Here is an 18,257-nt window from a genome sequence, read left to right on the forward strand (position 1 = left end):
GCCAGACTCTGTTTAAGCAAAATTAAGCCTAAAAAAATTATCACCATTCTCCGGTCCCAATTGAATCAATTCTGATGGAAATGTTTCGGAACGTTGAGTCAAAAACCGATTCTGTTATTTATGACAAGTGGCTGGACAGCATGAAATCTTGCATGAAAAGGAACCACATTACAGGATGTGGAGAGGCCGACGGAAGCAGCTGCCAGGAAATGATTCTACTTTGAGTGGATCATCAGGAGAACCACTAGGAAAAGTATGCAGATGGGTTAAGAGTATCCTGTTCCTGGTTTCTGTTCAATTCAGTGCGCATGACCCCTACCAATAAGGCTAGTTTCATAATGATGGCATCCCGTGAACCAGGAGACACACAACCCACAATCACTGCTCTTCAAGCTTGCACCAAATAAACTCACCGATCGCCCACAATATTTGACAGGCAACGCACCAAACACAAACCCGGGAAAGTTTGAAGCCAAGTTGCATACAAAATCGCTATGCCTCTTGCCACCAGGCCAATGAGGGGAAGTAGAAACCTGAACTTTTACACAGCTGTGCCGTAACACACTCAGTTCACTAACAAATCTTGACAGGACAGTGTTATGTAAATATAAAATTTTCATAGGAAAAAAGGGGACACCCATACATAATGGCATCAAGTTAAAGATATATCAAAACACTAAAGAGACCACAAAGAAAGAACTGCTCTTCAACACCTTAAACATGCAAGACAATTGTTGTCTGAAAGGTTAGTTCCTGCTTGAAACAGAGGTCTCCACACATTCGACGGTTCGTTGTTTGAGGTCTTGAATTCACACATATTAATACAGGTCCTAACTTTTTAATTTACAAAAGGGGGAGGCCCCGAGAAATGAACATGATGGCAGACTGCAAACAGTAGTAGGCCTTCATATTCTCTCACACTTTGTCTCACCCCCCACTGGAACACAAAAGTAACCAGAGCCAAGAATGATTTGCCTGATGAGAGTCCCCTCCACTCGGGATGGGTCACGCTCCAGCGTTGCCCGACACAAGACATCACCAAAACGACCCACCACCCAAGAACAGGGAGATTCTCATTTGGTGGCGGAAGCCCCATGTGAGGCCTGACTGAACAGGATGCTACCTTTTTCCTGATGAAACCAATCTCCCCCATCCTCACTGCCAGTCAATTGTGAATGGTGCATAGAGGAGAAGCCGTGGCCATTCTTCGCACTTGAGGAATTGCGCTCACTGCAAATGTCTTGAAACCTGCCACAGTTCTCATGTCGATCATAGTTTCCGTTAGAGTTCGTGGTCAAGTGTTCAGAGCCTGATGAGTTGGCAGATTGTGTTGAATTAGAGCCACAGTGTGGCTCTCTCTCAGAAGTGGAATTGGTGGCATCATTAACTTGTTTTTTCGTATTCAGAAAACGGCCTCCACAACCTCTTGCCCTTCTCATGGCATGTTGGTGGCGAGATTCATGAAGATACGGCTATATTGCAGAGAAGAATATTTTATCAGATAACATTCCAACAGACATTTGAGATATGAAATAAGTTATAAACCCCTAACCTCTACTAATTATTGTAATTCAGTATTTGCTGGAAAGAATATAAAATTTATGTTATTCCTGATAAACTTTAAATACTATATAACAACAAAGAGTCACCAAGAATTGCTTTTTATATTTGTGAATGTGACAGTCAACTACAGATTATTTTTTTAATAAAAAAATCATACAGGTGATTCATTTATATATGTGTTGTTCATTCTGATCCATTATTATCTGGATTTTTTGAATGATTTTTTCACAAACCAGTGCATAAGATTTCCAAATGAGCTATCAAACCGTATACAAACTCAGATATTCTTTAAAAGAAACAGAGATGAAGTTGACATTCAAACTTTTGACCAACAAATCTAGAAGTTAAAATTCTTCAGTCCACGAGCATGGCACAATTTAAGTAGACAATAACACATTTTTAAGTATATGTTATGTTATACATTTTCTTTTACTCCTCTCAGCTTCTTTACTATATTTAGCAGTTTGGAAGTGGGGTTGTGAGCTGAAGGTTTTGTCATTGAGAAAGCAAGTTGCAAAGCAATGTCATACTATAACTAGCAGTGATACAGGTCATTTGAAAAAAGAGAAACAACAGAAGAATGACTCTCACCTTTCTACCTTTTATCATTTTCTTCTCAAGTTCCATCTTGGCTCTTATTTGCCTTCGTCTCAAAATTCCATGATACTGCTTTGCATTCACATAAACAGGTTCCTCTTCCATATCAAGGGGCAAGGGCATTCTAGTTGGATGGAAGCCTAGGAAATGAGGATGCACCTGAGGCCAAGCAATAATTGTTAGGAAACATATTCAAACTCTTCATATTGAGAATTTATTTCATATTTTACAGTTATCAAGGAACAAAATTTTACTTCCATCTCCTGTGAAACCAAAAGAAATACTAATGGAGAATTAATTATAATTTTCCATCAAGAACACAGCAGTACAGCAAACAAAAATCTCAACACACCATAACAAATAACAATTAGTTAGTTAACTACGGACTGGTTCTTCATACAATTAAATTTGGGTACATGACCAAAAAGATACCGAACTTTAGCATGTTTTTCTTATCTATTCTGAACTTTAAATTTTATCAATTCACCTCATAAACTTTAAAATCTGTTACAACTGTGTTTTGTCACCTAACTTCAGTTTAAATATTCACCCAACTGTTAACATGTTGACTTAATATTCATGAGTGTACAAGAGAATGGTTAACGTGGTAATCACTTTCATTGAGCTGGAAGCTGATTGTACATGAATTGGGGGGAAATCAAACAGGGAGAAAAAGAAACCCAAGCTAATGGCTGAGAGAGGGAAAGAAACCCTAACCTCGTCATAGGACCAACTCCCTCTCTTTGAGAGCTCTGCTATGTCCACGACACCAGTTAACTGGGAAAAAACCCAATCAGGGTTCTTGTTTTTCATCACATTTATCATATACACATCTTCCATATCTTTTCTATTTTCTTTGTTTTTGATGGAGCACATGAGTGTTTCTTGCACCTACTTGTTCAAGACTCACAGTTCGATATAGCCACTGCACCAAACCCTAGCCCAAACTTCTTCATCACCTGATGAACCAGTTTGACTTTGGCTATCAACCAAAGGAGGAGTTCTTGAGCTCCCAAGGCCTTCAGATACTAACAGATGTTATAATTCACAATTATATTCCCCTTTTTCTTGTTCCAAAATCCACAACTCCTCATAAATATAAAATGTTAATCAAGAAACAAAAAAAAAGGGGGATTCAACCATTTGCTTTAGTGCTTCTCTCCCTGATTAACTCACATCAACTGGATCCTAAATTTTTAGAGACTCAACTTGATGTAGGATAGATATGGAATTCTGTTAATATCAACTGATTGGAAGCTTTTTAGGGTTAGAATGCTAGGAAAAATTATTCAAAATGTTGGTGCGTTGGTATTTTATGGGTTGGTTGGCAATTTAGAGGAAAAATACAGCCTAAAAGATGAATTTGGGGTGTTGAAGATAGGTCTGAAAGTATGGTTACAAAAATAAGAATCTGAAATTGAAAGATTAGAGAGGAGAAATATCTTCTAGGCATCACATATAGCGTTCCATGGGCATCACAACAAATGTTAGAATAGCATCACACAATTCCAAGAAGGCATCCATGCTGGGAGCAAACTGTCGTAGTTGTTCCATTCACTAATGAAAAAAAAAGAGATTACTGTGGTATTTAGAGTTCTGGTAGGCCAGGGTAGGAAATTCCTTGTCCTATTAGGAAACTAAACAAAATTTGATTCTATTAATAATAAGGCCCGAAAAAACTAAAAATAGAACCTAGACACTATAAATAAAACCCCAACACATAATTAGATAACCAAAAACAAAAAATAAAATAAAAACTAGGAGACATTTGTAGAATGACAAGAAACCTCTTGATGCATAAAACATCAAATTTAAGCCTAACAAAGCTCCCAAGAGAATCCTTCATCCAAAACATCCCAAATTAATGTTTGGGCCTTAAAACCAATTTTAGGATGCCTCTTATGCCTTTAGAGGTTGTCGCCAGTCCTCCATCACAACTAGTATCTGGACTTCAAAACCTTTCTCCATTATTAGAAACAAAAGTTTTTAGGGAGGGGAAATTAAGGAGTGATTACTGTGTCAGCCACTCTCTTGTACACTCAGCAATATTCAGAAGTTAGATGGCAGAACAAAATTGTAACAGATTTTAAAGTTTAAGTTGTGTATTGATAAATATAAAGCAATGATCTGAGGATCGGACTGGTTCCTGTCATAAAACCATCCGGCAAAAAACAGCCGGTTTTTGCTGAATCATGGTTCAACCAGTGAACCAGCCAGCAAAAAAACAGATCAGTACACTGGTTTATTATTTTTCCCTCTTTAACGCTGTTTAGGGGAGAGATTTGCTGGTTCACTTTCTTCAACTTCAATGGGAAGAAAGATCTCTGGCAACGAAGACTGTATCTCACGCTCTCTGGTGATGTTGCTGGTTATTTAAATATGTATAAGCAGCAATATATATATATATATATAGCGCGCGAGAGAGAGAGAGAGGAAGAGAGAGAGAGTTGCTCCTGGCATCATCATCTTTTGTGATGGTCTCTACACAGAAAAATAGACTTCCGTGGTCGCTTAGAGAGAGAGAGAGACTTCCATGAACAGCCTGCTGCTTATGCTTAAGAGAAAAGGAAAGAGGGGCGCAAAGCCAACATCATCTCAGATTTTGAATATCAACATCATTCTGGAAAAGTTCACCTTTCAAAGAATCACCTGGTCCTCATACCTTCATATAATAAATTAAAAAGTAAAAACACAAAAGAAGGTGCAATTTTTAAACATTTAAAAATTAAAACTCTACCAAAAATATTAAATATTTGTTATTTTTATAATATATTATTATTAATTTAAATTTAGTGATAATATTTTTACCATTGTCAAAAACAGAGATATGAATAGACAAAAAAAAAAAAAGATATGAAAATATTTTTCAAATACCACTTTTGAGAAATTGAAAATCTAGAATTAGTAAATAAATATATAAATGATATTATTTTTTTATTTAATAAAAATACATTCTGGTAGAACCTTGGTCTGACCACTAAACCATCAAATTCTCCCCTTTCCAGTTTGATACCCCAGTCCCATTTTCAGAACAAAGATTAAAGTTCAGAATAAATCTTAAAAAAATGCTAAAGTTCAATATTTTTCTGGATATTTACTCGTTAAATTTTGACTATTCTTTTCAATTCTTTCTGGAATATTTCCTTTCCATATTAACCAAAAAATTATATTAGGCACACACAACACATGCAGTACCTAGTGTTGCTCAACAAAAGGCTAAAAATGAAAGTCATGATACTTTTTATAGCAGTTGTGCAAACAAATAATACACAAAGTACATCTTTAAAAGAGAATCTCACATCAAAAACATAATCTAAAAACATAGGCCAATTTTGAAATTGCAAATAAAATCAATGTATTCAATAGAAGTAGCCACATGCGCACAGAATCACAGTCATATGTCCAGTAAACAATTTACTTTCTAGCGATACCACAAAATAGAACCACATTTCTGGCCACGGTTGTAATTCCCCTAATTTTTTGAAATTATTAAAATCCAGAAAATTATAAAATAAAATATGTTAAAAGGTTGTCTCGAGTATAGGATAAGAAGACCTAGAAAGATTAGTTAAGCCAGTAAGTGGAAGCAGTGCTCTTGAGGTCCTTTGAAGAATTAAATAGAAGTTGTAACCCAAAACTGTAATTAGTAAAAGTTATGGAGTGAAACTGTAAATATTTTATATTGGGATACCCGCCCTTGTCTATAAACAGAGGGCAAGGGGGTGTGCGAGAGAGTGCTAATTTGTCTCTTTCTATTGTAACGAGTGTTGTATGTTCTCTAAGAGGAAAGACTAGATCTTGGGGTAGCTTTTGTAATCTTGAGAGAGAACTAAGTGCTGGGCGTACTCGGAAATAGGGGAGGATGTTTCTTGCTGCTGTACTGATTGATTCTCTGTAATAAAGACTGCTCTCGGTGGGATTTTGAAGACTGGATGTAGGGTTGTATTATATGCAATCCGAACCAGGATAAATCTGCGCCTACTGTTTGGTTGTCTCTTTACTTAATATCTTTGTTGTTCTTTTTAATTCTGGTTTATACTTTCTCTTGTGGGTGTTTTTTTCTCAAGTGAGGGTGTGAGAATTGGCGAGAACCGATCCTATTGTGCTCCTAATTTCTAACAAAATAAAATAAAGGTTTTGTTTTTTTTACTTAGGCTGGAGACCTGTTAAAAACCAGAAGTCGGTTTGGAATGGCCAGCAAACAATAAATTAAAAGGCCCACCTTGTGTGAGGCCCAAACCACCAGCCTATTTTAAAAGGAAAACAAGGTGCCACCACCCCCCCCCCCCCCAAAAAAAAAAGCACATGCACACAAAAAAAAAAACATTTGCATCCACACATGCTTGCTACTCAGCTCACTCTGCCATTCTCTCTCTTGTCACTCTCTTGCTCTCGATATTCCAATTGTCTTCTCCGGCTACTACCCTAGACCTTAGGTGAGCCCCCATAATACTCTCACACCCTCGAGTTCTCTAGTTCGAGGGTTTGTGGAATTGTGACTAGGAGGCTTCTGGTGGAGGTTCAGTCTTTAAGTCAAACCCAAGTTGTTCTCCCTTGTTCAATTCCAGTGTTGTATATCCTCTGTCCTCATCCTTTCTTAAGTGTGTTGTCTTGACCAAGCCTAGGAAACTCAAAATCGCTTTTGTTTGGACTAACCCAAGCCCTCCCAACCTTCTTCATGGTGTTTCCCAATACCACAGGATACCCTTATTGTGTGTTTGGTATGTCATCTGAGCATTTACCAATGTGTTTGTGGTATCTTCAAGGCAACCTAAAAACCTTACCTTCAGATCCTTAGTTCCTTGATGTTTCATGGTTGAATTCCCTTGGTTTTCACTTCAGTTGATGATGAGGGCTAGCCAAAATCGACGATGTGATTTGACCACAAATGGCTGACAAGGCATGATACTGAGGCACCATTATTTCTTAAGATACCCCAACTGTCTATTTGTTTATCAATTCAAATCTGATGGGAGGTGTGTGGCCCTATCTGGATTTGGATAGCCACTATTATTCCAGATTAGGATATTCCAATCAGGGATAGGGCTCAATTGGGCTATACTATCTCAATTAGGGATAACCCATGGTTAGGCCCTATTTAGGTTGTCCACCCTTGTACACAGCTAGGCCTAATTAGGTTAGGCCTAGGTCCAGTGCACTAAATAAAACTTGAGCCCATATGCATTGGCATGTGCCTGTGCACAAGCCTGTCCATACCAAACCTAACCTAAGCCTGACCCAAGTGGTTAAGTTTGGGACCTCATTGGCCCAATCCAAACCCAAACCTAAGCAAAACCCAACCTGATGACTGGAGTTAACCCATCAAGTTAACCCAAATGATCAAAGTTGACTAGGCCAACTCAATGACCCAGTTAACTGGCTTGCTGGTCAATGATGACATCACATTGAGGTCAAACTTGGCCTTTGACCTGTTGACTTAGACCTTTAACCAAGGATTTTTGCTATGACAACATCAGCACAGTGGCATCATCATGGCGGCATTAACACCCCAAAGTCAACATTGATGACATTAGCATGAGGTCATCATGATGATTGTCAGCAATGATGACAACCTTCAAGTGACGCATTTACAAGGTACATTTAGGTTTTTGTCACATCATTTTGCCAAGGTAATTAGGTATCTAGTCTAGTACACTTAGGAGAATTATTTACAGTCAGTCACATGAATGCCCAGTCTAATATAGTTGCTTGGTGATTGTAGGTTAGACAAATCATCACAAGGTGGAGCTCTACTAAGCTGGCTTGACTAACACAACACTATAAGAGGATAGACTATGCTATGATAGTTTACACATCTTGTATCCCTGCATATCTTTGTATGCATTAACTCTTATTTTAAATACTATCTTATGTATGATACCAAATATTTCTTTTAACTTTGTTTTCTATAGCATGCATGAAGCCTCTTAAAATGTTATCATCATTTTGACCTAAGGTATTATGGACTCTTATCTCTAACCCACATTCAAGAACCGATTTTCTAACTACCAGAGAGAAGAGCCTACCACAGTATCCGAACTTGATTATTGTCATGTGATTCATATGATATGATATGCTTTGCACATGCGATAGGTCACATCCGTTACTCTAGAGCTAACAACAGAACTGTTGCCCATACTGCACTACGCATATTACTAACATTTGATATGATTAACCTAAGAATGTTGATACGTGGCTGGTTGGCACCTATAAGTAGTTAGGAGAGACTGTAATACTCTGGAATTTCTTGAAGTTATAAATGCTATTTAATGAAGGGCATAAATGAAATTTTCAAAAAAATGAGACTATAGGATACACTAACGCAGCTTTAGACGACCAAATTAGACGAAGGGAGTACCCCAGACCTAGATGCTTAAGAAAAATGGTATAGTATCGACGAGTGATTTAAGTTATGATTTTAGGAATCAAAAGAAGTGGGATCGGGAACAGTTTTCGGTACAACTGTCAACCGGGTTGAGAAAACTGAATCGATGTAGGAGATGTCCGGAAGGTCAACGGAGCGTGTTAATAACCAATATTTTATGTATAAAACAACCCTTAAGTGATTTCGGGTTGAAACAAATGGATTTAAGGTCAAAACGGTCAATCGGGCCTAAGTGTAATTTTCTAAATTTGCCCGAGGGAGGTCAAAACGGTAATTTTTTGGGAATTTCGAGGGTGAAATGAGAAGTACTAATCTTGTGAGCTTTAGAGGTATAGTTGAATTTATCAGGGGTGTTGTGGAGAGGGAAGAAATGGCATTTGAAGATACTAGGGGGCTGAAGTGCAATTTATGAAAATCTGGTGGTGTGAATGCAATGAAGGAAAACGGCCGCCGCACTGCCACCACACGTGGAGGCCGATTCCGGTGATGGGACGATCGAGGGTGGCTTGGGGGAGGTCGTATACGGCCGTAGGAGGCTTGGGGAGCAAGGATTGGCCGGTGATTGGTCGGATTTTGGCCGATTTTTGGGTATAAATAGAGGCCGAGGGTTTCAAGTTTTGAAGCACAAATCGACCACGTTTTTGGATGTTTTTGAGAAAGTGATTAAGGGGCTTTTGATCCTTGCATCAAGAAGAAGAGATTGGGAGCATTTTGAAACATTTTGGAGTGCGTTTGGTGGCTATTCGTGCGTCGCCGGAAAGTTGGAAGCGGTCCGCCTACCGCGACCTGCAACTGGCTGTTTGGTGGCCTTTCCGGTGGTGGTTCGGCCTGAAATCGGTGGGGTTGTGATCGACTTTAAGTAGGCTTCAAGGGGGTATCCTTTTCATGGTCATCAGAGCAACCGTCGGCGGTCGGTTCAACGAGGAAGACAGTGGCGCGTGGCTGCACGCGCCAGCCTTCACTTGTACCCACGCACTGAGCGCGTGAAGGTGCGTGACAGGGGCATTTTCGGTATTTCCTTTTCCAGAATTTTCCTTTAATTATTTTAGGATTTATTGTGTTGAAATATTTGGGAAAATGGTTGAGGAAATAATTATTTTGGAATTACCGAGGTGGAAAATGAGAGAAAATAGAGGAAATTATAGAAAAATTGAGAAAAATGGATTTTGATGCTTCCTTAATTAAATATGGTGTTTAGGGAATGTTGTGGCTCGAGGTTGAGTGTAAATTCAAGTATTTGTGATTTGGCACGCAAATCGAGGTTGCACGCAAATCGAGGTTGTGCGCAAGAATCGAGACGATCCAAATACGTCGAGGTGAGTGTTCGCCCCCAGACTTGATTTACTGTGAGTAGTTTACCCTAAAATTTGGTATTTGTGTTACCTAAATGTGTTGTGGATTTCATGCAAAATAGTTTTGTGCATTGAAACAGTAACCAGTGACGGTTGGTTTATGAGGGAGATTCGTCCCTAAATGTTTTGAAATTGTGCATTGCATTTTATAAAATTGTTGTTTATATGATGAATTGTGAAATGTGGAATTATCTTGAGTTTTGTGTGTACGTATGGAATGTCAGCCTAGGATGTTGTCTGGATAATGTAGCCGTAATTCTCCAAACGCGTGACGGAATAATAGGGGTATCTGATGCTGGTGTGCATGTCAGGATAGTCGCCTTGATTTTCGTGCCAGATCGTTTGGTCAAGGAAGTTGCACTAGGACGACTAGGTGGTCCATACTGTGTTGTTCATGTGGGATGTCAGCCTAGAATGTTGTCTGGATAGTGTAGCTGTAATTCTCCAAGAGCGTGACGGAATAATAAGAGTATCTGATGCTGGTGTACATGCCAGGATAGCCACCTTGGTTTCCGTGCCAAGTCGTTTGGCCAGGGAAGTTGCACTAGGATGACTAGGTGGTCCATGTGAAATTTTGGAGTTGGGATTGTATGGTGGTTCCCGGATGCTTAGAGTGGAAGCACGATTTGGAGAGATGCGTTGGCTTACCCCTCTTAAGCTAGAATCGCGTCGTGTCGTCATGTCGTCGAGTCAATATGGTGGCATAGCTTTTAGAGAGATTGCTTTTTTCCCGTGGTAGGGTTAAGCGCATGAGATTCTCTTGGGCTAGGGCTTACCAGGTGTATTGGTTTATTTCATATCTTGCATTCATTCATGAAAAATGTGATTTTGAACTCTCATTTAGATGATTTATCATCTAATTTGGACTATGTCCCTAGAATATTCAAACGTTCTAGGTGAAAGCAGTAGTGCGAAGGGAAAGGGAATTGCCGAGGAGTGACGGCGTTTAGAGGATGTTTTATATTATGTCCTTTCAGTTATGTTGTTTATTTTGAAAACATCATGTAAACGTTGGTGCAACTTTATAATATGAATAAAGTGGTTTCGGTTATGACCTGTTAAGGTTTCAATCTAGCTTCCGCATTTGAGTTGGTGAACCTATCTTAGTTTATTGATGGTTCATAGTTGATATACTGAGAAAGTGTAACGGGATCTTTGGAGAACAGTTTATGTTGAGTTTCCGTTTTTGTGATGGGTTTTTGTTTGGAAAAAAAATATCCCTGGAATCTTACGCTACGTATCGCTCCAGAGAAGTGGGGTGTTACAGAGACTATCATACACATGGACATGATATAACTTATCTGTATACTCCCATCTTTATGTACCTATGTATTGCATTAACTGTTATTTCCTTACATAATGTTCATCAGCAACCCCATCTAGCATCCTAGTATGTCTATCTATTCACTGTGTCCTTGTGACTCATACCATTTCAAACTGTTTTGGAGATTTTGTGAGTCCTAATAGCAATGTCATCTTGGTAGGGTGTATAGCTCGGTCCATGTAACACCCGAATTTTTATAAAGAGACAAATAAAAGGGAAAACAAAATCCAAGAGGAAATAGGATTTCTAAAGCAATTGTAGATTGGAATTGAGTTTAGATTCTAAATGGAGATTGAGATAAGAGGGATTATCCTAGTTGTGGAAGGATCAAAATGGGGCTGGAATTTTGAATTAAACTTGATTAAGTATGGGATTAGTAAGGAAAAAACATAATAATAATAATAATAATAATAATAATAATAATAATAATAATAATAATAATAATTATTATTATTATTATTATTATTATTATTATTATTATTATTATTATTATTATTATTATTATTATTATTATATTATAGGAAGAGAATTTGAGAAGGATTAGGATTGACTCTAAGGGATAATTGTGAGATAAATCAGAAACATATATGAATATTATCTTAATATGATTTGAGAAGGATTAGGATTAGGACTAATTATTCTGGAATTGAAAATAAATCAATTCCTTGTAAAAAGGGAAATTATTCATCTAAAGTTGGAGACAAACTAATTCCTTGTTGAGAAGGGATTAGGGCTGATAATGAAAATTTTGAGAATAAATAAGAAGAAAAACCTATGTATTAGTCGGTGAGGATTTCATAAGGATTATGATTAATTGGGGAATTAGAAATAAAAGAGGAAATTGAATCCAAAACCAAAAGGGATTTGGATAAAAACTAAGGGCCTTATAAATAAATACAATTAAATCATTAAACTTTGAACAATGAGAATTAATAAGAAGCAAAGTCACTAGATAATTGCGGGTTTCCTCTACAAAAGGGGTTAGGTGAGTGGTTATTTTTGCACTATTATGTTTTGAAAATTATTCCCATGCTTGATTGAAAAGTTTTTTCAACATGATATAAGTTCTCAATTATGTTACTTGACATACAAGAACTATTGACTTGAAAATAAAGAACCGTGGTTTAACAAATCGCTTTGAAAAGAATATTGATGGTGTTAGCATGTCGTTTTTAAACTATTATAGAACTATTGGGAGAAGTCTAGAGGTTACTCTGGCAACTAAAATTAGGTTATCTATATAGTGTCATTTTAGTTTCTCAACTAGGAGGAGATGAAATGATTATTTTGTTCACACTCCACCGAGTACTTGGGGGTGGATCCTAGGGAAGTTACTAGGTCCCCTTGTACATTAATTGGATCCAGAGCTATACTACCCATTGAGATTTGTTGAAATTTGAATTGATTATAAAATGATATTGTGGTTCCCTTGGTTAATTGATGTTATATACATATGAAATTCTTTATTTTGGTATCATTCGATTATGTGAGGTGGCCCTCACTGGGCTTTATGCTCACCAATCTCCCTAACATATTTTTCATGCAAGCAAGACTAGGAGGCTAGGCATGGACCCAGATCGAAGGATTATTAGTGGATTCAGTTTAAGAAAGTTAAATTTTCTGCCTTTTTTTTTTGTTATTTCAATTATGTAAATATGGAAAGATTTTAGGTTTCGTGAACTTTAAGTCTTAGCTTAAGGTTCATGGCAGATTACATAACCTGTCGAGGGGGGTGTAACAATTCTACAGACCAATATTTTTTAGGCATGCTCATGGAAGTTCATGTACATACATAGGGCGCACAGATATATATATATATATGTGTGTGTGTGTGTGTGTGACCCTATTGCATAAATCTTGTTTTGATGTATAAAATGGCAATGTTCTCTGCCCACACACAATGATGCATATGTTTATATTGTTTATGCATAACTTGAGGTTCACACTTCTGTTGGTGGTTTGTGGTTTATGGTTCATGTGATAGTTTATTTTCATATTGTCCATGTGTTTCAATAATTAGGACCTTAAATAGGGTATACCCCTTGACTTTAGTTACTATTTCAACACGAGGTTATAATTGAATGCATCTTTAGTTTACATTAATACACGGTAGATCAACATCACCTAGTAGCATGTAGGCACCCTAAGACACCCATATTCCCACCAAGAAGATGCCAAAACGTCTTCTTACAAGCATGTTTCATCCTTCCATAAGATCCACTAACATCAGGCTGGCAGATCCCCTCATGTCCCACGCCCACCTCAGGATCCATACCATGGACCCCACTTATCAAATCATGACAACAATGGTATGGATAATCCATAAATTAGGACCAGAAACAATGTCCTCTACAATTAAGATTTAAAATAACAAGGTTGTTCTGCAAAAACCTCCAACAATTGCAAGAGTTCCAAATGAAGTGAACAAACCAAAAAAAAAAGGAAGGAAATACAAGAAAAGGGTATGGGGTCTAATGTTGAAGAATGTGCTATTTGAGAAAAAAATGGTATTGGGTCTAATGTTCAAGCATGTGCCATTTGGGAGTAGTACCATTGCCATAAAAGCTGCCACAAAAAAGAAAAAGCAATGCGAATTTTCAGGCATGTGAGAGATGGGGTAATGGGTGAGTGACCAAGGTCAATCCATACCTGTGCCCCATATGCCATTATTCCCCCATAAGGTGGATCCGGATATGGATATGACGTCAACATCTGCAAGTATAACAAATAAAATCATGCCTCTGGTTGTATACACACAATTAAGCAAGCAACTGCCCCTTAATTGATACTTGCAGTGCTCGAAAGTTCACTTTTGAAGATCATCATAGGCAATGACTGTAAGAGACAGACCAGGAGAGGGCTCTTACAATAGAGTGGCCAACGAGCTCCATCTGGGAATTTGGTTCAACATGTTCACCAACAGCTGCTGATGTTGAAGATGGGAAGTGCTTGACATGTTGCTGTTCAAGCACACCATTACCATTCAATCCTGTAAGAATGATCTTCATCAGTCTGTGACATAATGTTAGGGGATGTGTATGTTTATCGTGTGACTATGGCAGAAGCATAAAAGGCAATCATACAAAGGGGTAGAGATGTTTGGCACATAAGCTTAAGATTTATGCTTGGTTCTTTGTTAGGCTCTCAGGGAGCTCTTCAGTATCAACTATATCTTTGAGCTGTTCAGCAACACAAATATTGTGCTGGAACTGGTTTGTTTCTTCTCAATTGTTCATGTGTAACAGGTTAAGCGAGTTGTGGGCCATTCAACGCTGCTTTCCCCCCATATAGATGCTAAGCACAAAAAATAATATGACACCACAAACAATAGCAGAATTTTATTCAAAGTGAGAAAGATCAAGCAAATGATATCAGAACATCAGACCAAGTAAATAGAAAACACAGAAGACACTGAAATTTTTGTTTTCCTTTTTGGTTGTCAAGTAAAGACATTTTCAAAAATTTTAATTAAAGGAAGAATTGATTATGAAGCGATCTGAAAGTAATTCTTTATAGAAAAATGAACCTAAGCTACACTTTATGATTGGCAATCCATGATATTAGCTATCAGCCACAGTAAGTGTTGGCAATTCTTGTTCTAGCAATTTCACCATGCATGCATTGGCATAAAAGGATTCTAGGTTATCTTCTTAGCTTGAAGGATAAGTGAGTTTTACTCTTAATCTCAATGTTCTCCACATTCTCAAACCAAACAGGTACATGTCATCATTTATTCGGTAAAAATCTAGTCAAGAGCAGCAGCAAGAAACTTCATAACAGCCAACCAGAGAAAACAATGGACATCCAAATTTTTTGACAATTAGAAGAGCATAAATGTTAAGGATAAAAGAAAAAACATATTATATTGGAAAAATTAATAAAACAAAAAAGTGAAAAGTGAAAAGCAAAAAGCTTTCTGATTTACTGTAACCCCTCATCTGGACATATGATTGAACTTTTGTGATGTGTTTGTCAAGCACTTGGTCTGACAGAGAACCTCATAGTGAAGAGTGCAGTTAGAGCAATAAAATCTGATCTTAAATTCTTACTGACCAGTCAGATCCTTTTCTCATAAATGCTTTCTTGTAGAATCCTACACATATTCCTCAGACAAAATAATCCAATGCTTTCTTTCTTATTCTGCCTTAGTCTGTTTTCTTGAAGAAGAGGATCAATGAAAATATATATTTGAACATGACAATAACAAATCAAGAATTAATTAACCTTTTTACCGATTAAAATTCATAAGTTAATTTTTCCTAATAGAATATGGCATGCAAAGATAGAGTAAACAAATATTCTAATACTTCAGATTCTATCTAGTGTAATGCTTATAGCAGCATTTTTCAAAATAACAAATAAATAATATTAGTAATCTTGTTATGCATTTATTAGGCCCTAGCATGTAATATAAGCACCTTGTGACAATCTCAAATGTTATGCCCAGCATGACTTATAACCATGAAATATGCCTCATGAAATAACAAATAATAGCACAAACTTCATGAACATTGCATTGTCCCTTTAACTAAAATGGGCATCTGCAATACTTAAATCACCAACATGAAACTGTGTGGTGACAAGTTCCCACTGATGAAGATAAATATTAATTTATTGGAAAGGACGACTTTTTTAGCAGTCGCCATGTCCATGTGTCCACACTGCATCAACATATGTATCTATGTTAGAAGCACTCGCGAATAAACCACAAAACCATCATAAATATCATATCATTCCTGGCTTCTTAAGTATGTACCGAAATGAATATGAGATTAGACTTCAGTTATAAATCTTATATAACCAGGAAAGTAAAATAAATAAAACAAAGCCAAAGAACCTCCCTATATCACTTGGTTTTCCATCACAGGGAGAGAGAGAGAGAGTTTTGATATTTGAAATCATTCTTTTATTAGATGATAGAAGACAAAAGAAGAAATACCAGGTTGCTCGGAAGTAGCGGCATGTTCTTCTTTATTGCTACCATCACCATTAGCTTGTGAGTGGAGAGCTCCCATTGTGGCAGTACCATTAATGTGTTCCACTGGAGAAGGCATGGCAGAATTTCCAGCACCACGCCACCAGGGTTGGGAGTAAACTATTGACGGTGAAATCATATGTGCCCCATTTTCTGGTTGTTGATCTTCACTTTTGGATCTTGTTGGCATTATTCTGAACTCTCTCAAGGTAAAAATAAATGGCTTAATCCAGACAATTACTGTACAAACCAAGTCATCAAGTTATGAGAGAAGAAAACCAGGTTATCTTACACAAGATAAAATTGCCAATACCAAAGCCTTTGGATAAAATATCGAAGTATTAAAATGCATGCAAATGAAGCAGATCAACAACAAACACAAACATTAGGGGCAGCAGAACTGATACTCCACTATTAGCTTTTGCTCAGCATTTTAAAGAAATATGAAACACACTTTTTACTGTAAAATAAGAAATGGTATCATGCAATATTGACTGTAAAAGTGGACTACAAAAGCAGCACAAGATGTGGGAAACATATTTGAGAAGTGAAAAAAGAGAGCAAAGGGAGTAGTTACTGTAAATATCTAAATAAATAATAAATCAAAAGGAAGAACTGGAGCATATATATTTCATCAAATCTACATGCTGAAAGAAAAAAATATATATCACAATCAGCCTAAATCCAAAGAAGGAATTAGGCAAATGTAAAAATCATTCTGTACAACGCATAACTTATTTAAACAAAATTCTCCCTTGCAATTTCCCTAGAACCAAATATTTTTGAGTTTCAAAGCACTCAGTTGACCACAGATGCAAATAAGAAAAGTAGTTAATTTCGCTAAGCTTGGAAGCATTTCTTATGCCAAGTAAACTACGAAAGAGATGAAAACTATTTCCTGAAAAAATAATGTCATGCAAAATGGAGACAGGATAAAGAATAAAAAAAAAAAAAAGTAAAGCAAACCAAACAGCCCAAACTCATCCAGTTCTCACCGCGGACAATAATTGTAAAGACATGCGAAGACAATGATCTTGTAAAACAACACAAAGAATGAGTTAAATCCAAAAATTAGAAATAACAATTACCTAATACATACACACGCACATATATAAATCCTCCAGATCACAGCCATCTTCCTCATATACAACTATATAAATGAACAGCTGAATTCAATTCCATTTCTCCGAAATACTAATCTTATCAAAATTAAGTACAAAAATAACAGTAGCCTACAAGAAGATTACCGCAGACCAACCTACCATTTGGCTACTTAGAAATATGAGCCGAGACGGAACAAGAAACAATATTATGACTAGTTACACTGTCTAACTCCCGATTAGACAATTGAGGTAGAAGAAGAACACGGAAACGAAATACACCCACAGCTCCGATTTTTATTCTTTTCTGTTAACAACCCTTTTCCCGAGCAACCAAACAGAGCTCGAAAACAAAGTTCCCGGAGAAATTGGCACCGAGACAAGTCGGATTGTATCCAAATTCGAAGTAAACAAAAAACCCTAGAATCGACGAATTGAGAGAAAATTGAGGGGGGGAACAAAAGAAACTCACTCTGCCGTGGGATAGAGAGCAGCGATGGAAACCCTAAGACCTACGCTTCGATTCAGAATTCAAAGCCATGAATCCATTTGGTCTGTGCAGAGAGGCCAGTGGCTGAGGACAGAGAAAATGCCAAGCTAATAGTCTATACACGAGAGAAAGAAGAGGAGAGGAGAGAGAGAGAGAGAGAGATGTACCTTTGAATAAAATCATTTTAATATTTTATTTTTAATTTTTTACTTTTTTTTAGTTCACGCCATTGTCGGCTTCTGCGTCGCAATTAAGGAAAAAAGTTTTAATTAATTTAGGAATTTAATTATGGGGATCAGCAAGTGAGGTTGTGTGGTCCGAAATACCCTTGGCTTTTCCGGATAATGATAATCATGTCCCATACCCTCTTTGGAATTTATTTTTAGCAGAATAAAGGCTAATGAGTTTTTTTCCATATTTGGAACATCAATGATAATGATTATGATTATCATCACCACAGCCGAGGCCTCA

General features: G+C 37.1%; 1 protein-coding gene across 3 annotated transcripts; it reads right to left on the bottom strand.

The window, feature by feature from the left end:
* Nucleotides 1-683: 683 nt before the first annotated feature.
* LOC127801848 (nuclear transcription factor Y subunit A-1-like) lies at nucleotides 684-17,938 on the bottom strand. Of its 3 annotated transcripts, none has more exons than XM_052337316.1 (7): nucleotides 17,769-17,938; nucleotides 17,285-17,346; nucleotides 16,161-16,436; nucleotides 14,089-14,210; nucleotides 13,871-13,933; nucleotides 2,155-2,319; nucleotides 684-1,472 (listed from the first exon to the last, which is right to left on the bottom strand). In XM_052337316.1, exons 3-7 carry the CDS (start codon nucleotides 16,384-16,386, stop codon nucleotides 1,074-1,076), a joined length of 975 nt encoding a protein of 324 aa, XP_052193276.1. In that variant the 5' UTR covers nucleotides 16,387-16,436; nucleotides 17,285-17,346; nucleotides 17,769-17,938; the 3' UTR covers nucleotides 684-1,073. The 3 variants fall into 3 exon arrangements, with proteins under 3 accessions (XP_052193276.1, XP_052193277.1, XP_052193275.1); XM_052337317.1 differs by lacking the exon at nucleotides 17,769-17,938 and adding an exon at nucleotides 17,459-17,746; XM_052337315.1 differs by lacking the exon at nucleotides 17,285-17,346 and having other exon boundaries at nucleotides 17,769-17,936.
* Nucleotides 17,939-18,257: the final 319 nt, after the last annotated feature.

The sequence above is a fragment of the Diospyros lotus genome, chromosome 5, assembly GCF_014633365.1.
Source record: "Diospyros lotus cultivar Yz01 chromosome 5, ASM1463336v1, whole genome shotgun sequence".
Classification (NCBI taxonomy): domain Eukaryota; kingdom Viridiplantae; phylum Streptophyta; class Magnoliopsida; order Ericales; family Ebenaceae; genus Diospyros; species Diospyros lotus.